This window comes from Hibiscus syriacus, unplaced genomic scaffold, assembly GCF_006381635.1.
Source record: "Hibiscus syriacus cultivar Baekdansim isolate YM2019G1 unplaced genomic scaffold, ASM638163v2 tig00014862_pilon, whole genome shotgun sequence".
NCBI classification, from domain to species: Eukaryota; Viridiplantae; Streptophyta; class Magnoliopsida; order Malvales; family Malvaceae; genus Hibiscus; species Hibiscus syriacus.
This window is the reverse complement of record NW_024062338.1, coordinates 451,494-473,502: the sequence shown is the minus strand read 5'-3', so window position 1 is coordinate 473,502 and position 22,009 is coordinate 451,494. Positions and strand designations below refer to the sequence as shown.

The window sequence follows — 22,009 nt, the reverse complement described above, 5'->3', positions numbered from 1 at the left end:
CTCATTTCATACATGATGTTTTCTACTGTTAACGGGTTCACTCATTTCCGTCACCTTCATTGACATGGAACCTTGACAAAATGCCATGTGACACTTTACGTTTTTTTAAATAATCAAAAATTATTTTTAAGTGCCACATCACCTTTCGTGATGGAAATGGGTAAACCATTAACGGTAAAAATATCATGTATGAAATTGAAATTTTTTAAACATTATGTATGAAACTGAGAATTGGATATAGTTCATGTATGAACGAGTTAATTAACTCAATTTAATTTAATATACTAAGGTAAATGAAAAACAAAGAAATTTGTATACTAATTTAAAAAAAATTAAAATTTTAAACTCATTTTTCAATTTTTAAATCTGCCACTGTAATGTAATAATTTAGACCCATTTTTCATAGACTTGGGCACTTGGCAAAAGGCATATATATATATGGGATTGGCACCAGAGACTAAAGATATTCATACATTAAATTGAATTTTGATGGGGCTTATACATAAAATTAAGAGGGTAAATGAATCGAGTTTGAATGAGGAAAATTATGTTCATGTTTGTTTGCTTATTTTTGAAAATGTTTATGTTTAGTTCAGTTTGTATTATTTATTTATTTTTAAATGTGTTTAAGCTTGTTCATTTAGTGATCGCGAACATGTTTGTTTAACATTAGTTAATGTTTGCAACCAATACTTTCTTTTTACCTTTTATTTGCAAGCTAAAGAAAAATAATGAAATTATGCCACCTTTAAGTTTCTTAAGTTTCGTAGTTTGAAATCTAAAGTTTACCTTATGTTCAGTTTAGTTCTCATATTCACCAATATTTAAAATGTACAAAAAGAAAAAGGATAAGTGAGTAAACGAGCTTATAAGCGAGTTGATAAATGAGCCTATAAACAAATCAATAAAGAGTTTGTTCATAAACATAAACGAATCGAACACTACTCTATTTGTGTTCATTAGTTTATTAAATAAACATACAAATTTTGTTTATTAAATAAATAGATTTTTTAAAAATCTATTTTATATTTTTAATAAAAAATGTAATTTATAATTTAGCCTAAATTTTAATTTGTACTCAAGATTTAAACTAAAATACCGCCTAAATTTAAAATACCCGGTTTCATGATCGCAGCTGGTTTTTGGATATGGTTGCTGATGGAATGGGCAAACTTGACCTGCCCGGGATTACTCTCCACCTGACTCATTAGTTGATAGGGATATTGATGGCCCACCGTATGTGAAGACATAATGTAATTGTATAGGCGATTGCCTCCTCTTCATTCGAAAATAAAAATAGATCCAAAATAAAGAAGTTTTTGCATTTCAAACTCTGGGGTCATATGATTTGTGCTTAAGCATCAGTGACCAAATTCTTTATCATTTGCCCAAAACAATAAACAATTGTAGCACACTACTTGGGTGAAAACTAATTGCTCAATTTAGTGCAAACTGTGTTCCTTGCAGACGTCGACACTTGCTTGTGCAAATTGTATAATGCTATATCAGCTAAACCTAACCCTAAAAAAGAATTTAATTTGGGCTTATTTGTATGTTCTTTGATTTATATTTTGTTTACATATACAATACTGTTTTTAATTTAATTTATTGTCATTTGGTCAGCTTGGCTGATCACGCCAAGCTATTATTATTTAAAATTTTATAGAGGTCTGTATTCATCGATTCCAACGATAAAACTATTTTCTGGTTAGGGGTTAAAAGATTTCATTTGGTAATGTTATCATAAATTAAGTAAAATTAATTAATTAGAAATTAATGGGTTCATAAAATAGTAGGAAAATTCCATATAAACAAAGCAAGGTAATGGATATATATAATATACTTTGATTATTTATATAAAAAAATCATTTTTGTTTATGATTCTGTACAGCCGTTACTACAACATAGACTAATAAATTGAGAAATCGGTTGTTGAAATATATATATATATATATATATAAAGAGGGATGATGTCATCATCCCATGGCTGCCCCCTTGGTGGCCAGAAATCTTGTCTGACCTTTCCCTTATTAGATTCTGTTCACTCCCCTCATTTTCAGTGGATATTATTTTTAATTATCATAATAAAACATTTTCTTTTCTCTCCACCCAACTTTGCTTCAAGGCCAAGAACTTCATTTAACATATATATTTATTTTATATAAAAAAAACTGACATTTCAATATTATATATATTAAATAGTACGTGGTAATTATAATATAGTATCAGTTCATAATATTTCCTAGTCATTAATGATTTACATACACTCTACATAGGTAATTGTTCAGGCTCATGATATCTAAAAGAATAATATTCTTTTTAATCATTGACTGAATTTATATATATATATATATCAACATTAACACCGAAAGTAATGTATCTTGTGCATGATAAAATTTAACAATATTTAGGATTACAGAAAATAATTTATATCTTTTCTTTAATTTTCTTTAGAATAATGTTGCAATTCAAAAATAAAAATCATATTTTTTTAGATAATACATTTTAAAGAAATTATATGAGCCAACTATACAAAACTATACAATACTCACTAAGATTGATTCTTTAATTGCAAGTGCATGTTTAAAAATTACATCAAGTCAACTTACGAAAATTAAAATTGAAAACAAAATAGATAAAATATATTTATACCTATTCTTTTAAAATACTCAAAAATTAAAAGTCAACTAAATATTCAAGAAAATTTTATAATTTATATAATATATAACTAATCAAAATTTATTTGAATATAATATATTTTTTAATAAAATAACAATATAATAAAATAAATAAATAAATAAATACAAGAATTGTTTTTAATACATAAACGATGTAACTTTTACTTACACAAATTAATTTATTCGAGTCCCACGTTATACTTAGAATTTAAGAATTTAGGGTTTATTAATTAAATTTTAAATTGTCAGATTATGGTTTTAGTTTAAACTTTAAGATTGTCAGATTATTTGGATTTTAAAAATTTAAAACTAAAATATACAGATTATATAACATAATTTTAGAATAATATATATATAATAAAATAATAATATTAAATATAATATAAATATTAAGGCATAAGATAATTATTCATCATGTAGAATCAAAATCTTATGATAAATAGAGATGAATTGAGGGGACAGTAGAGACAATCATTCCCTAAAAATTTAAATTATTATATATTTTAATTTTATTTTATATATTTTCACCAATTTAAAACTTTATATATTCGTTATCTTTTGAAATTTTAAAAGTTTACCTTTTAACATAAAATTCTAATTCATTCTAACGACAAAGCCACCTTACCAAAACGTTTAGCCAAATTTGTTACTTGGCCTCCCTTTCATCATCAAACAATGAATAAAAAAAAATTAGTAACAACATCAATTTTTTTATTTTAAATTAAAATATATTATACTTTGAAAAATAATACCAAACCCTTGTCCCTCTTTAGCCTTAGATGGCCACCTCAGTTGCTCATATAATCTCTGGCAGTTTATCTTCTGTCAACCTGTTCTTCAGACATAACTACGAAATTCAGTTTCTTTTCATGCCAGAAATCCATATTTGAAGTTAACTATAAACGCCCATCATCTGAAAAAAGAGTTTGAATCTGAAACATGGAAAATGAAGGTGAGCATGTGTTCAAGAATGGTGAAGGACCAAGCAGCAGCAGCAACAACACTGTTGATCCTCCACTTCAAAGGGTACTTTCTTTTTGTTTCTTTTTTCAGTTTTTTCCCCTCTTGTGGCTTGTTAAAAATCATAGCTTTTTTTGGGTCAATTTTGAAACTTTAGCTGTTTATTGCTTCAACTGGTTTGACGGGGAATTCCTTATTGCTTAAAAGGTCATGAATTTCTTCTCCTGCTTTTCCTTTCTTTTTTTTATTTGTGATTTTTTTTCTCTCTTTTAATTTATTGTGATTGAAAAAAGAAAAAGCTACTTTTTAAGGACTAAGCCTCGAGGTTCAACGTCAACCTTGAGCTTTCTAAAGATCATTTATACGAACTTTATGGAACCATTTTCCCCTTTATTTCAGGCGCATAAAAAGGTTTCTTTATGAGGCTTGGTTTGGCCTTTGCTGCAGTCTGCAAATTATAGGAAAAAGATAATGTATAATTGCAAGGCATATAGAGCTTTTTCTGGAATTTTATCAAACGCTAAGCAATCATAAAGATTAGAACTTGCAATTCACAATCATTTTGTCTTAAAGAATGAAAATCTATTCATTGATGTTTACTCTTTGTTTTCATTTGAGATTGTATGTTGATTTTAGTTGGTAATGTTTTGTTAGTCGTCACACTAAAGATGCTAAGGAGCCCAAGATTCTGTCGTTTGAAGATTGATTAGACACTTCAACTTTTGTTTTACACTTAATGGTCTGATCCTTTTTTCAGTTTGGGGATTCAACCGAGATAACCGAAGAGACACCGGTTGATCAGCACCGATGTTGGGACGACCTTATCTTAGAGATACCATCGAGAAGTCCGGAGGCTGCAAGGGAGGAATTCGTGAGAATAGATATGGCCTTAACACCAACAACTACTCCTAAAAGAGTCAACTTTTCACCCATGCCTAGTCCTATCTTTTCCAGATTCGATGATTCTCCAGTGAATTTGTCACCGAAAAGTAAATCATCCTTAAAAAGCTTACTTCCGAAGTTGAGTTTCAAATACCGCAACACCAATTTGGAGATTGAGAAGGCTGCCATCTTAGCACTGGGAGGCTCATCAGCAGATATACAAGAAAAGCCTCGCATCCCGAGGACGTTTTCCCTCTCAAAGATTTTCACACTGAGGGCTAAAAATACATCATCGTTACCCGGTACACCAACCGCGCATTCAAACCCAGAGTCCATGCATGGTGGGCAGGTGATTAGCCAACTAAATTCTGCAGCAAGTGTTTTAACACATTAGTATCGATGCATTAGCTACTACCTTTGTGTCACTGACAACTATTTATGTTGTACTTTTACAAAGCCGTCAATTCATCATGCTCATTATATTCATTGGCATTCACATCTATATCTGATGCATTTATATCTTAGTATCGATGCACTAGCTACAACCACACATGTAAAGGTTTGATGCACCTATCAGTTTGAAGAGTTCCTTGATTTCGTATACAGAACATAATCCGGGGAACTTAGAATTTCTTTTTAAGACTTATGTTCTTTAATTTGAGAAATTTTGGTGTCAATATCTCTTCTAAGGACTGCAGTAAAATTTTATGCTCATTGCCTCAATAATTTAATTGTCGCATGAATTTGCATTTCGACCTTTACCCCTGCAGTGTGTCATACTATTTTCTACTTGGTTCTTACAGAATTGCTCACTTTACAGAAAGGAGGAGCTGCCGGACCACCCATCCATCGTTCACGTTCAGTTCCTGTGCTCAACAAAGATGGAAGCATAACACAGTTGGATTCTTTAGGCACTGTATTTCGTGTAATTCCTACAACTCCACAAGCAGTCAAGGGAACTGTTGTAACAACATCAAACATAATTACCAATAGTGATACTGGTAATTTTAATCGGCAGATCTTCTTTACTTGCTCTTAGAAAGATTTTCCTTTTGAATAAATTAGAATTTAGAATTAAAGAAAGAGTGAAGGATGTAAACTTCAGAGGAAGAAAAAACCTCTAAATTTTCACTATTGCTTTCTATTTTCTTTGGGACAAATCTCGATTATTGCATCTGCTGGCAATTCGAATTATTTATTAATAATATGTTAGGCTTGAATTGCAGTTGGGATGAACTTTGAATGCTAAGATGGTTTTATAGCTTCTGATTTCGTTTTTATGTGTGTGATAACCAACCTATGTCTTATGTTAGTCTTATTGTTCAGATGGGAACAATGATGGCGGTGAAGATATTCCTGAAGAAGAAGCTGTTTGTCGAATCTGTTTGACCGAACTGGGAGAAGGTGCTGAGACCCTCAAGATGGAATGTAGCTGCAAAGGAGAACTTGCCCTTGCCCACCAAGAATGTGCTGTCAAATGGTTTAGCATCAAAGGTAATAAAACTTGCGACGTGTGCAAGCAAGAGGTCCGAAACCTACCTGTTACTCTTTTACGAGTTCAAAATGTTCAAGCTCATAACATGAGAGGAACTGGGGTTGAAGGTCCTATATACAGGCAAGTATACGGTGTCCATCTCTGCGGTTTGCTACAAACGATAACTGTAATCCGTATTACCTTCATTTATAACTCCTTTGGAATGTAAAATACTAAATTACTTCTCTAGACTGTGGAAGTTATGTATTTTGGTTCAACATTACCTTCGATGATTTTGTAACATAAAGGTATTTTTTGCAGGGTCTGGCAGGATGTTCCCATTCTTGTCATTGTTAGTATGCTTGCTTACTTTTGTTTTCTTGAGCAGCTTCTGGTAAGTTTAGCTAATACGGAAGTGCTTCCTTCCTTTCGAGCTTTTACCTGCTCCTAAAGTCATTATGTACCCAGGTTTCGAAAATGAAGTCTGGCGCAATTGCCATCTCTCTTCCTTTCTCCTGTATATTGGGTCTACTTGCATCCATGACATCAACAACAATGGGTAACTTTCTTTCGACAGTCTCGTTCCTGTAAATTTCATTATCTGTCTTACTGGCCCCATTTCTCTTTTCAGTGAGGAGAAAATACGTATGGATTTATGCTACGATTCAATACGCACTGGTGGTACTTTCTGCACATCTTTTCTTCTCATTGGTAAGAGAAATACTCGTTCTCGATAATGCAATTTGTCGAACAGTTAGAATCTAGAAGTCTTTGATTATAGCCTGCATTAGTTAGATATAGAGCCTTCCGTGTAATTGAAAATACATCCTGTTATTTTTGTGTGATCTACAGCTCCACATACAGGCTGTTCTCTCTGTTCTTCTCTCAGCATTTGTTGGTTTTGGTGGCACAATGTTTGGAACCTCTATTATTTACGAAGTTCCGAATGTGTGGAGAACGCGGCGTGCAGAACCAAATCAACCACTTAGTTCTCAAGAGGCACCGCGGTCGGATCGACCACCAGAAACAGTGCCACAAACGGATACTCACTCTAATGAAACTGAAATGAGAGCTTTAGAAAGTGGGAATGCCAATTAAATTAACACATCTATAAGGTGTAACAATGGTATAAAATGAAAACTTTCTGCTGTATATATTACATCCCATTTTATACAGGCTTCTCGTGCTTGTTTATTGTTGGTTTTATTAATACTACATGGAGAAAGCTCCTTTTTTTTTGTTGATTTCAGTTCCAAGAATACGTTTCAATAATCATTCAATTACCATAAATACTAACTTTCTGGATTGAACCCTTAAAGAAACTGGAGGCTCTTCAATTCCTTATCGTCAACTAATACAAGCTTTAAAATGAAATAAAATGGAACAAAACTTTGTGAAGAGGATAAATTGTTCATCTAAGAAACCGATTTTAATGGTTTAAGTTACTTGAAAGATGTCAGTCTTCTAGTCATATGCGTGTTAGGGCTCGAAAACGAAAAATGCACTATTATAACCATTTTGTGAAGGTATCAAAAGTTGAACCCGAAACCACCGCCACCGTCACCACCACCAAAGCCACCAGGAAAACCTCCTTCAAATGTAAATGTGAAATGCTGTCCGCCACCACCACTGCCAAATGGGTTGAAACCGCCACCGCCCATACCCATATCTTCAATGTCTTCTCCTCTGTCATACCTTGCTCTCTTTTCCTCATCTCCAAGAACCTGTAAGCGAAAAGCAACATGTTAGACGCAATATGCTATTGACATTTCATTCATTTTTATGTAAAGAATAAATGGGATTGATTAAAAAGTATTAATGATCACAAAGTTATGTCAACAGAAGTTGAAAGTTAAAACAGCATAAAGATGATAAAGAAAGTTCAATATTAATGCATCATACCTCATATGCAGCAGCTATTTCTCGGAATTGTGCCTCCGCTTCTTCTCTATTATCAACATTCTTATCCGGGTGCCATTGCAAAGCAAGTTTCTTATATGCACGTTTTATTTCGGCAACCGAAGCAGTCTTTGAAACACCCAGAATTTTGTACCAGTCTTTGCGTTTGCTTATCTTCAAAGCTTTCTCAGCCCTCATAAGCACTTCACGGATATTCATATCCTGCAAACCAAGTTTTGGCTCTCGTGAATCAGAATGTGCAACTGATTACTATTTTCCAGGGGGAAGAAAATTTTAATAGAGACAAATGTCATCCGAAGTAAATACTACGACTAACCTGAGGAGATTTTTCAGCTGCTGATTTTAGGTCTTCAACGGCACCTTCCCAGTCCTCTGTTAAAAGCTTCGCCTCACCCCTCTGACACATGCAGATGCAGTTAAACACCGAGAATTATGAAATTATGTTCAACCTATTGAAGTGGCAAGTTATACAAAGCGAATCAAATGATTAAAATCTATAGCAGACCTGTACTAAAGCTTCAATAAGATCCCCATCAATGTTGAGTGCCTCAGAGCAACTACTTAAAGCATCCTTCCCTCTTCCGAGTTTAACCAAGACCTTACACAATCCAAGGTGAAGATGCACATTATGAGCGAGATGATTTGGGTCCAATGCAAGTGCCGCTTTATAGTCCTCAACTGCCAGGCGCAGCTTACCCTTATTAACGTTATCTTCGGCCTACACATTCCATGAGTTCAAATATCTTGACAGAATAAGGATACATACTGGATGATATCAGCATCTCTTAAGTTTAAAAAAACATAAAAGTACGGCCAATGCTAAACTACCTTGCATCTGTAGGGCTACACTGATCTCATACAAGACAAAAAAGGAGGGAGAACTCAAGATGTTTGATGGGCTTACACTTTTAGTCTTCTTCAGTAAATTTTTCAATCCAAAATATGCTTTCTTCAGTTCACTGTGCTCTGGGTCGAGGCGAAGACCTTTCTGGTAATGCCTGGAAAGATAATTTATTATATCTATATCCCAATTTCGAATGTTTCCCAACAGCATCGTAATACTTTTTTCCAAGAAAAACGTAATCAAACCTTTGGGCAACATCATGATCTGCTAAATAGTAGTATGCACGACCACGAAGGAGTAAGGCCTCAAGATTATTCTCATCTTCCTTGAGAATGAACCCAGTTTCAGATATAACACTAGAATAATCTTTAGCTGCTAATAGCAGCTTCACCTTTAGGACCTTAGCCTGCAGCAAATGATGCATGTTGGAGTTTATAGAGATCGCTATAATTCAGAAAAATAAAATGCAAATGTGAAATCTGTGCTACCTTTGAGCATGCTGGAGAAAACACTAGGACAACTTTTTCCACATAATCAATAGCTTTCGTATAGTCCTCAGATTCAAGTAAACTGAAAGCTGTTACCAAAGCACTTTGAGCCTGTTGCAACTGGGACAGTTCCTTTTCGGCAATAGAATTTCCAGGTTTTAGTTCCAGAAACTTTTTGTAGCTTTTCTCAGATTCCTCATATCTACATTGAAAAAACACCTCATATGATTTTCCTATCAAAAGTTATGGTGAGATGGAGTGAGAGAAAATAATGGAAAAAGTTTACACTCAAGGTGCAAAGGAACCATAAAATTTACAAAAACATTTGTTCCACTTCCACATTTATTTTCGAGAGTATTAGAAAAATGGCATCAAAGACCTTAGGATATATCAATACAACCATATTTCGTAATAATTTTGCCATTCTTAAGGAAAAGTGAAAAGGGGAAAAAAGAGTGGTGAATGAAAGATTACAAATATATATATACACACACACACACATCAAAACTTCCTATTATTCAACAGTACCGGCATAGCTGACGCAGAAGAGATGCACGGCGTAAATATGCTTCTGAAAGTGCTGGATCTGCCTCAATAGCAGCATTAAGATCATCGAGTGCCTCACTGTAACGCTTCACTTTTATACTCTGTGAAACTCTCTCAAATAACTCAGCCACTTTTCCTGTGTTTCCATCTTCACATTCAAGTGGAAATGTTATGCAAAGAAACAGTGAAGTGTATGCATTTGCTAACCAATAGTTGCAATCAAACTATTAAAACTCCAAGAATACCAATTCTAATATTCAAAGAGCATGCACCAGCTATGCAGTTGCTCCGACATTAAAGCTCATACAAAAATAAAATAAAAATGCATTAATACAGAGACATTGGGCGGCTATGCAGGTATTTCAAGCCGAACTATTCAATTAGATAATTCTAATCCATCTCCGTCAACCAGAGAAGGTTAATGGCTAAAGACCAAACATGATGAAAAACGATCAAATATGAGAAAAGCATCCGTCCAGACCTAATTAAGATCCAAAACATGATTTTCATTCTGTAGGATAACAGGGTTGGACTTTCACAAAATTCACAATTCTACACAAGTTGGATAAATGAAGAATGCAATGCAGAAGAAATAAATAAAGTACAAAATGACTAATTGACTATTCAAATGAAGAAGATATCACAGAAAACAAACAATTCATATATAAAAATGGACTATAGCTTTTTCCTTTAACTTTCCCTTTCACTTCCAAGACTTCAACTTTCTCAAAATCTCTGACCCAAAAACTTCATTTAATCATACTCAAACAAAACCCAGGTAATCAATGAAATTATACAACCCGCATTTACATCAAAACCCCACTAATTTTGTCCAACAAAACCATAGATCAAATTATCAAACCTGCATCAAATTAATGGGAATCCACCAAAAACACAAATAAATAGTTGACTAACCCAAAGCAGAAACGAGCGGCTGAAGAAGCAAAAGCTGACAAATTAATACGAAATTGAGTATAAAAATTGTGTAGACCAATCCTTTCCATGCCATCGAATCAAATGCCCACCTCAAACTCAAACACTTCAACATTGTTCTTCCTCGGTTTCTACGAATCAATAGATTTACGTAGGAATGCCTTCTTGACGTTAATTTGGTAATTTTTTGCTTTGGGGATATTAGAAAACTCACAATATTTGTTAGTAAAAAGGAAATGAATTGTGCTTAATTTACAAATTTGTGTCAAGTCTTTCTAGATTTGAAGAAATGATTGGTGATCCGAGAAATTGTACGTCATTCCACGTTGTTTCAACCAATTGAGGGAACCCACGTGGATTTTTATGGCGGGACCAATGTCTTCGTAGGATTTTCTAACCAATAGAAGATTGACACGTCGTCGAATATATTTTTCTGTACTAGGGACTGGCCCAAGCTAATACTTTCCTAGACGTCCTTAATCCAACACTTCCTTACTTTTGGGCCAAAATTTATTAAGGTTGTCTTTAGTTTAAAAAATATATATTATTACGAGTAAAGTAGATGTTTTAACTCTTATTATTTTTTTTAAATCACTTTAACTCTTAATATTTTATTTTATGTTTTTTTAAACATAAAAAATATGTTTTCTATATTTATCTTTTCCCTCGTCATTTTTTTCCTCTTCCGAAAAGAATAATCTTAATTTAATTCCATCTTATTCGCTCGTATATAAATATAGAAGTATTGTGTTAACTCTAACGGAAATCTTTATTTTATAATTACATCAATTAGGGAAAAATCACTTATAAGACAATGATTTTCGCCAAAACATGCTAAATTGATTTCTTTTGTATTTTATTTAATTATTTTTTCTAATTATTGCCAACGTGCCTATTTTGCAATAATAATTTTACCAACATTGCAATCTCTAAATGTCCATTTATTTGAATATCGGTCGTGTTTGGCATCTCTTGCTCGAGAGTATGTGTTGGTCTGTGACAGATGATGGTACCATTTGGTTTTGGTATGACTTGTGGGTTTCAAGTATGGCACCCATGGTAAATATGGTTGATATGCTAGCTGTAGATGACAATGATGATTTTCTCAAATATAAGGTTCATAATGATGTTGACTGGAACAAAGATTTCTTAAGGAGGTATCTTGATAATAATTTCTTAAACAAATTTCAAATGTACCTACTCAAGTGTCGAAGCAGGTCCAAACCTACTAACTTGTAAGTGGGACTCGAATAGGGCATGTACAATCAAATTCAACATATCCGTACGTAAGAATGGGTTATGTTCGTTTGTTTAGGTTTTTTTTTTTGAATTGTATGAAATGATTAAAAGATAATATATATTCAAAGTATTTCTTAATCATTGACAACATACATACATCCTGCAAATGCAATTATTCGAATCCAAAACATCTGACAAGAATAACACTCTCTCACTGAGACCACTTGATGAGTTTCATTTGCTTGGAACTTTGAGGGACTTCAACGTAATTATCACTTTATTTGGAAAATTTTAGGGGGGTCGCCTCTTTACAAATAGTGAATGCTATCGTCATGGCCTTACTTCAGAGATGTCTTGCCATGAATATGGTCATAGTGAGGAGGAAATTGTTCATGTTCTTAGGGACTGTCACCTTTCTGTAACGATTTAGACCCAGATCCTACCTGGTAGGTATGAGCCTAACTTCTACTTCCTCTTATTCCTTGGTTGCATGCTAACCTAACCTCAATAATACTTTAGTTCTTAACAGCATTGCTTGCCAAAACACCGCACTTCACATGTAAGCCAAAATAACGTTAAGCATTGACCGTATCTGGATGCAGTAATACACAAACGAGCTATATAGTGGTGCTATATTAGCAACTACAACTATTTGGAATCTCTATGATTATTTTAATAACGTTAAAAATGCCCATATCTGGATCAAGTGCATAAGAGCAATGAAAGCAGAAGTATATCATTATCACATGAACATGATATATAAACATTTAGGGTTATCTCGAATTTATATAGAAATATAAACTCACATTTTGCCACCGTCACCAATGACGAAAGAAAAGATCGAACAGTTCAGCAAAAACCCCTCAAGATGAAAGACGATGCAACAAAAGCCGGCAGCACATGATGGAACGCTTCATTTCTTCAGAACACTGCAAATGAAGAACATTTAAGATTAAGGACGGCTTCTCAATGATAAAAACAAAAGAAATACAAGAACAAATGAGTTAATCCAACAATAGAATTTCCACCTAAAAAAAGGCTAAATTAGAAAGGACCTCAAACTATTTTACTTTAGTTATATAAGCCGTTATACTTTTATCGTACCAAATAAGCTCCTATTCTTTTGATTTTTACTTAAATAAACACTTATATCAAATGATTTGTTGGTTCCTGTTAAGTGTTTATTGAGGTATAATTGAAAGTCCGTCTTATTTATATGCAATTAAGGGCTCATTTAGGTACAAACTAGAGTTTAAGCCTTAAGGGCTTATTTGAGTGTAACATCAGTATAAGGGCTTATTTGAGTGTAACATCAGTAACATCAGTATAAGCCCTTATATGACAAAGTTTAAGTGCCTTTTTAGTATTTTAACCTTAAAGAAACCAAAATCCAAGCATGTGCCCCAAACATAACTGAAGCACACAGTATGAGGAGTTCGATTAAAATGAAACTATATGTCTATTTATATTCAATTATATAAAACAATATTATGTAGCTGACTCTCTTTCTTTCCTTGAAGTACTCATGTCTGGTAATATTTGGATATCAATATAAGGGTATCAATCTCCACTTCAAGGGCCTCTAAATACGTTGGAAAGTTCTTTTAAATTGCCCATATCAGACACATACCTGAGTCCAAGTATGATAGGAACACATTTGTGATCACTAGAGCATTAGATGAGAAACTTCTGATGCAGAGTTTTTGTATTTTTTTTCTCTTTACAAAAGCCATGAGTTTGAAGCTTACTTGTACAAATAGGCAGCAATTCCCAGAACTATGCACAACAAGACAATATCAATGCAGAAATTCCGGCTGGACCTCAACTGAGTAGAACCAAAAACTAAAGCCAGATCCAGAAAAGAAAGATGAAAATGGATGAGAATCTACAATTAATGAAGATATATCTAATCACCTGAGTGACAGTATCTTTAAGTCTGACATTCGTATTCTTAAGATCAGACGCTGCTTTGTCCACCTGTAAATGTGTAAGGACGAGAATGTACAGGGTAAGTTGCTAATCCTTAAGCGGTTACTAATATGTACAATAACATGAAAATCACAATGTTAACCTTGGTGTCAATTTCATCCATCAAAGGAACTTGCCTATCCAATTCCTGCACACATCAGAGGATGCAGTTAAGTAGAAACCATAAATGTTACATTACATCATTTTGAATAGTTTCATATGACGATGAAAACAGCTTTACCTCATTCATATCATGAGCCATGTTCTTTAAAGTATCCAAACCTTCTGAAATCATATCCAAACCTTGGTCCTGCATGGATGTCAATTTGATATAGAAGTTAATCATAGCTCAATTAATGTGGTCTATGCAATCATAAATAATAGCATCTGCATATGTTTGACTTGCCTGCTTCATTCTCCGCATTTCATACTCCTGCCTAAATTGGCTTGACTGCTCAGATTCTTGAAAGTATTCATTATCAAATCGTCCATCTATGACAAATATGAATATGTAAGTATCACAATTCACAAAGCATAAGATCTTCCAAGAAAATAATTTCAAAGATCATAGAAAGAGTTATTGATAAATAATGCATTACAAACTGTGATTGAAAATTTTCCCAGCACTAACCGTCAGATGTTAATAATAATAATAATAATAATAAAGAAAAAGAGTGGTTTTATACTTAAAAGTTATGAGCATGCATAATAGCACCCTCCTCGCTCTATTATTATTGAAGCAATAAAAAAATCAAGTACAATAGTTTTAAATATATTTGAGATAGCATTCGCATGCCTCTCTCTCTTACATTTTCTGGGTTTCCGGCTATTACTTCTATTTATGCCTCTTTATCTCCCAAATTCTTCTGGTTTATCTTTGAACCAAGTCATTGTTCTTGATCCATTTTTCACCTAACTTTTCATCTTATGATTGAAGCGGCCATCTTAAAACAAAATAACATTCCACCAGACCTACCCTCCCCAAAACAACAAAAAGAAATAGGAAAAGCTAACAACACATCAGGGTTTCAATTTTACTGAAAATGATATAAAGGAAGATAAACCAAAAGATTGACAAGACAGAACAAGGTGGTAAATAGATAAAAATGAAGCTTCTCTATATATACAATTTCAATAAAACAAAAAAGCGATTTTAATGAAGTTAGGAATCACCTGAGTCAAACTTAATTTCGGTACGAGAAGCTGAAGGTGCTGAAGACATCCAACCTCCAGTTTGTTTAGGAGCAGCAGTTCCATCAGGTATAGCTTGAATCCTGTCTGGCAATGCAAGGACCAGATCATTACGAGCAGCCATCTCTTCAGTTGAAATCCCTTTAACCTGAAAGCAAATTCCAAAATTATTAAACTGAAAATCAAACTACTGTATTCTCAAGTCCACAAAAACACAATCCCAATACCCCTTAATGTGTAAAATGAAATAGATTATCATAAAATACAGACTCTGCTTGTGCTATATAACATCATAAAGAATGAATTAGGATTTAAAAGAGCTCACGTTTAAAACAAACTTTTAAATATAGTCCTGTAACTTTTAAAAAGGAAAAGGTTAACCTTCTTAATAGCCAATCTCTGCAGCTTAGGGACCTCCTCAAGCAATCGGGCCTTGGTTCGACGAATCTCAGCATTCACAGCGACAGCAGACGCCTTACTTTTCTCCTTCGAAACGAGCTCTGCTTTCTAAATTAAATCAAAATAAACATTATTCAAATTGAGGTCACAAACCTTAATTCTTACTGAACAAGTCTCAATTAAGCAAAAGGCAGAGAAGACTGACACTCCAAATTCACAACTAACCTAATCATAAAGCAAGCTTAAACCTAACAAATCTCAACCAAAATAAAAGAAGAAGCTCAAAACATTAGCCAGATCGGAGCTACCTTAAGAGCGGATTCAATGTCGGCTTCAATAGCGGCGTATTGGCGGGCGAAGGCATCGTCGCCAGAGATATTCTGGTCTCGCTGCTTTTCGACGTCGTATCTGTCGTATTTCTTGCAGATCACATCTACTCTTGTCAATATATCGATCACACTCATTTTCTTTTTTTGTCTAAATCAGCTTTGAGTTTACAGACCAATTAGTGTAGCTGTTTGGAGGAAAAGAAAAGAAAGGAGGGAGACTTTGAATTCCTTTGTTTCGCCGTTAATGTTGGGGACGGCACCAACTTTAGATTCAGAAAGTAAAACGGTGTCGAAAAACTAGTGATAATGAAACTTAAGTACAGCCTGTATCTGTAAGGTAAGGATTTTCTTTCTTTTTCTTTTGGAACCTTCTTTTAAGGCTTATTGCTTTTTCTAGCCCCTGAACTTTACTTCTTTTATTATTTTGGTACTTAAACATTTTTCATCTCATTTTATTATTTAACAAAATCAAAAAAAAAAAAAGCAGAAGAAATGTGACATCTCTCAAAACGTGCCATGTGACATTTTCGTCTTATAACAATCAATACATCACATTAACTATTGATTTTATGAAAAATATTAAAAATATCATTGTTTTTTATTGACCATATTGATATTGCTTTTGAAAAATCATTTTAAAATATGTAGTAAAAAATATTTTTTAAAAATTACAATGAAAATTTAAATATTTGATATTGATGCTAAAAAATAATTTAAAAAAGATAAAATGAAAATTTTAGATATTATATTGTAAATTAAAATTAAATAATTGAAGATAAAAATATAATTTCACTCCAAAAATTATTTCCAACAACAAAAACTAGAAATTTAAACTTTTGAAGTTAGTTTGAAAATCACTTTTCTAACCATGATTTTAAATCAATTTTTAGATGTTTGATATGCTAATGGGTGAAAAATCACATTCATTGTCAGAAATAATTGATTAGTATTGATTATTGTTGATCGACATTGATTAATGATTAATCAAATTTGGATTCACATTAATCATATTTGATTTTAAATTTAAGATAGTTTATAAAGTTGTAAGCATTTTTTATAAATTATATATTTTTACCAATTATTTTAAGATTTATTACACATTTTCTAGGATTTTTTTTGTTGAATATTTTCATAAATTTATGAAGTTGAGTTATTATTTTTTAAAACCACAGTTTTCGATTTATTAATCAACTAATTTGGCTCAGGTACTGCAAAGACAATGGTGACCCTCCCAACCCAATTTGTTCCATTCACAAACGTCAGGATTTGAAACCCTGGCTTTACTTAAGGGATCCATTACCTCATCCCACTAAACCAACTGATTGTTGGTTTATATAATTTGTTTTGAATTATTGATATATTTTAAAAAATTGAATTTATATATTTGAGAGTTTTCTAAAAGTTATTTTTTCTGTTTTTTAACTTCTTAAAAAAAGTGTTTGATTGTGAGAATTTTTTAGTTTTTTTGAAATACTATGACTCATCTTAGTCTTATTACGACTCATTTATAATTTTTTTAAAAATACTAAGATTTATCTGTAATTATACTAATGATCAAATAACAAGTGATGCTCCTTCTGTGGGGTTGCAAGCACGGTGTTTATGTTTTAGAAATTTATTAATTTTGGATAGAGAGATTTCATGTTCCTTGAGCAAATGTTCTCTCTTAGGAGTCTTCTCACGTTATGTTTAAAGGCATTTCATTGTTCCATAGGTTCATTATAACATTATGTTTAAAAGCTACATAGGAATCTCAAGTTATCTAGGTGAAGACGTGAATCATCCTAACATGGACATCTTATTAAGAGGCACCTCACACTACAAATAGAGAAAGGACATTTATGTGATCAATAGTTCACTTTTAGCGGGATTTGTTACGTTATTATTAGTGATCGTATTTGAAGAGATTCGGGATGTAGTCATCGGAGGAGTATCGTAAAGCATCTCTTACTATGAAAACGAAAGCATCTCATTAAAAGAATCCCACATTGGACTAACGGAGATATCTCATTTAGACGTATTTCGATAGGTTCATTACAACACTACATTTAAAGTGCATGAAAGTTGCATAACAAGGGATGTACTACATTGTAACAATCAGTTCATCTTCGGAAAGATTTATCATGTTATTGTGAGTGATCATATTTGAAGAGATCTAAAACGTTATGTCCAATGATACGTCTCATATATTGTAAAAATCTATGAGCGGACGAACCTACAATCTCGAAAAAACATAAAAAGAACTATCCCATATTTTTCTAATAATATATAAGAAAAGAATCTACAATCCCAAGAAACATTTTCATTTCATAATAATATATGAGCAGAGAAATCTACAATCTTAAAAATAACATCAAAGGAGTCATCTCTCGTTTTTTAAGGAATGATTGTCAAGAGACAAAGTGTCTATTCGCAGTTGAAGCAAGAAGACATTTTATTCTTCTCATCAAAGTTTTTGAAATATAAAGTTTTTGGACATAGATAATGATGAAATTATATTCTGACCCACAAATGATAAAATCTTAATTACACCCTTTAAAATTTATAAACTTAAAAGTAAAAATAATGATAAAATTACATTTAACTCTTTAGATTTTCATTATTTACTTTTGACTCCTAAACAAATTTCTTGTTTCATCTTTGATGCAGACCAACAACGTTTGGTCTTAGCAGGGAAGCAGCTCGAACATGGGAGGTCGTTGGCTGATTTCAATATCCAAAAGGAATCCACCCTTCACCTTGTTCTTTGTCTGCGTGGTGGAATGCAGATTTTTGTCAAGGCTTTGATGTTTAATCCCAAGTATCTTTTTAAGTATGATTTGGAATGAAAATTTGCAAATTTTATGGCACTTTTAAATCAACAATTCCAACGCTGTGATTAGTGGAACCCTCGCAGTTCAACCAAACCATGACTTGTCATTATTTACAGTAATAATATCTGATAATTGTCAAATTTGAACAACTGGTTTATGCTTGTGTTTCCAACTAGTGTCATAGGAAGCAGTGATTATGGAATATTAGTACCTAAAAAGAAAAGATTCAGCTCTAGAATTTACAACTCTGAAACTAGAAACGCTAATAATCAAAACTGGTCGACTGTTGACTTCTAGATGTCATTGTCATCTTGTATCAAAAAGGGAAGAAACGTGGTTTTGGATGTTTTTCAACAAAACTACGCGGGAGAAGATAAAAAGTTTGTAAGTGTGGCTGCTGGGATTCGAGCCCAGGTCTCCACGGCCACAACGTGGAATTCTTACCACTAAACTACAGCCACAGGTTGCTAATTAGGAAACAACTAAAACTAAAATAATAATTATCTAGTATAGGTTAAATAAAGGATATCTTTACAAGAACTAGGGTAAGTACAACTATAGTCACTGATATATTTGATTTTTTTTATTTTTACCCCCAACTTTAAAAAAATTATGTTATGTTATGGAACATGATCTATTTATCTTAAAATGATCTCGATACGTGGTTGAAATGTTATTCATTTGATAATCTATTTATCTTGTTTCATCATGTTTTCCCCTGATGTTCTTCGTTGGTTCTGCTCTTCGATTCTGGTGAGATTGTTCTATTACTGGTTTCAATTAATCTCGCGATTCTGCAACTTGATTCACCAATGTTCTTCGGCATTTTTCACTTCCGTTCTGCATCAATTTTGTTGCTGCTCTTTCGCTTGCCCTAATAGTTCAAATTGAGGCAATCTGATTGTTGTTTCCTTCATATGCTTGATAAGCTCGATTTTCATCCTTGCTGTGTTCTCAGGTTGATTATCGTGTTGTCTCTGGTCTCTGCTCGCATTATTGATTTATTTCCTTACTCTGTGGTGGATCTTTGACTCTGGTGAGATCATTTTTTATTTCCTGTTGGTTTAGATATCTACATCTAGTTTCTTCCTGATCTCTAGTTTATAGCTTGCGATTTGTTCTCTTTCTATTTTGCGTTATGTATGGAAAATACTGTGGATGAAAATAGTTTAAATGCTGCTGGTAGTTCTATTGTTGCTGCCTCTAATAGGTTGTTCTCTATAAAAAAGATTAATGTCACTCTAGATGATCATAATTACTTGATCTGGCATCAGCAGGTTTTCCTCACTATTAAAACACATAGACTTCAGAAGTTTATAGACTCAAATGTTTCTTGGCCTACACAGTATGTTACTTCTAAGGGAATAGTTAGTTTGAACCCTGAATATAAGCTGTATGAGGAGCAAGATGGAGCTCTTGCCTCATGGTTGCTTTCTACTGTTAGTGGGGAAGTTTTGCCTCATCTTATAAGCCTTAATACTGCAGCTGAAATCTGGAGTACACTGCGTAGATTATACAGTGGCAAGACTACTTCTAGGTTAATGTCTTATAGGAGAATGCTTCATTCTCAGAGGAAGAGAGAGTTAACTATGAGAGACTACTTGATGAAAATCAAGTCTATTTGTGACAATCTAGCTAGCTGTGGAGAGATAATATCAGAACATGAACATATCACTGTTATTTTGAATGGGTTACCACCTGAGTTTGAACCAGTTATCAATGTTATAACTGCTACTCCCACTCCTCCAGATTTAAGGTCTGTGAGCACCATACTCCTAGATGTCGACACTAGACAGTCACAGTCCTTTAATCATGTCACAGCCTGTGCTCATGTTGCTACTCAAGCTACAAATGATCAAGTGGTCTCTAGTAATAAGTCACAGTCAGAGTACCAAAACAGGAGTGAATTTCTTGATAATGATGGTCAAAATTTCAATAATAATAACAGTAATAGGGGTAGAGGCCGAGGGCATTTTTAATCCTCTAGACCACAGTGTCAACTTTGTGGCAGAATGGGACACCTTGTTGAAAAATACTACTATAGGTTTGACATGAGTTACAAGAATGAGTCATCTCGACCTTCACAAAATAACAATAATAGAGGCTACTCTAATGTTCAAGCCAATGTCAGCACCTATAATTCAAGCAATGACAACTTCACTCCTTATAACGTCCCCTATAACTTGATGTATTATGGTTCTTCACCTTTGATAATAGTCCCTCAAGGTTCTGTTTTTCGTCCACAGGTTTTCCCTTTAATGTTCACCATCAGGTCTGCTCACGTCCTTACAATATGACCTCATTTTCTTCTGGGCATCCATCACAGTCCACAACTCCTACTCAACCTCATGTCCTATCTCAAGCTTATATAGCTACACCTGAAACTGCAGATGATAATGCTTGGTATCTAGATTCTGGAGCAACACATCATATAACTAAAGACCTTAACAATTTACAGATTAAGGACACTCACCCGGGAACAGGTAGTGTGATTGTTGGTAATGGTAATTCTCTACCAATACAGAGCAGTAGTCACTCTTTCTTTTGTGCTAATTCCAATAGGTTTCATTTAAATAAATTACTGTATGTTCCTAATATCACTAAAAATCTGTTATCTGTTTCCAAATTCACTCAGGACAATCAGGTTCTGCTTGAATTTTATCTTAATTTCTGCCAAGTTCGAGACCTGTACACTCGGAAAAATTCTGTTAAAAGGGAGTGAAGATGGAGGACTGTACAAATTTAATGTTGCTATGAATAAGTTTGTTGAGAATGACGCATGTCTGCATATTAATAATTCTGCTTGTGATAATTCTGCTTGTGATAATTCTGCTTGTATTAATTCTGCTTGTAATAATTCTGCTCATACTAATTATGCTTGTAATAATTCTGCACGTATTAATTCTGCTCGTAATAATTCTGCTTGTATTGATAGTGCTGCTCATAATCTTTTGCCTTCAATAAGCTGTCATATTCTTAATACTAGAGTGTCTATGGATATATGGCACAAAAGGCTTGGCCACCCCTCTAAAGAGGTTTTACTTTATGCTCTAAAGCACTACAATGTAGCTCCCTTTGATGCTAATAAAGAAAAAATGTTGTGTAAAGCTTGTTAACTTGCTAAGTCACATAAATTGCCATTTGTTGGTTCACACACTTGTTATACACAGCCCTTAGAGCTTGTTGTGTCTAATGTATGGAGCCCTTCTTTTATGTACTCTAATGGGTTTAGGTAATATGATGCTTTTATTACTCTAATGGGTTTAGGTAATATGATGCTTTTACTGATGCTCATAGTAGGTATACTTGGATTTATTTTTTAAAACAAAAGTCTGAGGCCAAGTA

General features: G+C 33.3%; 3 protein-coding genes and 1 non-coding gene across 5 annotated transcripts; 1 reads left to right on the top strand and 3 right to left on the bottom strand.

The window, feature by feature from the left end:
* Positions 1–3,477: 3,477 nt before the first annotated feature.
* On the top strand, positions 3,478–7,168 carry LOC120207514. 2 transcript variants are annotated; one of them, XM_039206962.1, is made up of 8 exons: positions 3,478–3,704; positions 4,396–4,869; positions 5,341–5,512; positions 5,847–6,135; positions 6,316–6,388; positions 6,463–6,553; positions 6,626–6,705; positions 6,847–7,168. In XM_039206962.1, the coding sequence occupies exons 1-8, from the start codon at positions 3,618–3,620 to the stop codon at positions 7,090–7,092; spliced, it is 1,512 nt and encodes a 503-aa protein (XP_039062893.1). In that variant the 5' UTR covers positions 3,478–3,617; the 3' UTR covers positions 7,093–7,168. The 2 variants fall into 2 exon arrangements, with proteins under 2 accessions (XP_039062893.1, XP_039062892.1); XM_039206961.1 differs by having other exon boundaries at positions 3,479–3,704; positions 5,341–5,521.
* A 220-nt stretch (positions 7,169–7,388) lies between these two features.
* LOC120207515 (dnaJ protein P58IPK homolog) lies at positions 7,389–10,944 on the bottom strand. The gene is made up of 9 exons (XM_039206963.1): positions 10,708–10,944; positions 9,775–9,940; positions 9,247–9,448; positions 9,004–9,164; positions 8,819–8,912; positions 8,420–8,632; positions 8,231–8,311; positions 7,897–8,115; positions 7,389–7,718 (listed from the first exon to the last, which is right to left on the bottom strand). The coding sequence occupies exons 1-9, from the start codon at positions 10,838–10,840 to the stop codon at positions 7,524–7,526; spliced, it is 1,464 nt and encodes a 487-aa protein (XP_039062894.1). The 5' UTR covers positions 10,841–10,944; the 3' UTR covers positions 7,389–7,523.
* Positions 10,945–12,668: 1,724 nt separating this feature from the next.
* LOC120207516 (syntaxin-71-like) lies at positions 12,669–15,986 on the bottom strand. The gene is made up of 9 exons (XM_039206964.1): positions 15,831–15,986; positions 15,505–15,630; positions 15,106–15,271; positions 14,339–14,424; positions 14,174–14,242; positions 14,036–14,080; positions 13,879–13,941; positions 13,713–13,789; positions 12,669–12,893 (listed from the first exon to the last, which is right to left on the bottom strand). Exons 1-9 carry the CDS (start codon positions 15,984–15,986, stop codon positions 12,878–12,880), a joined length of 804 nt encoding a protein of 267 aa, XP_039062895.1. The 3' UTR covers positions 12,669–12,877.
* Positions 15,987–19,053: 3,067 nt separating this feature from the next.
* Positions 19,054–19,125, bottom strand: TRNAH-GUG. Its single transcript has one exon. It is a non-coding gene; the product is annotated as a tRNA-His (tRNA).
* Between the last annotated feature and the right edge of the window lie 2,884 nt (positions 19,126–22,009).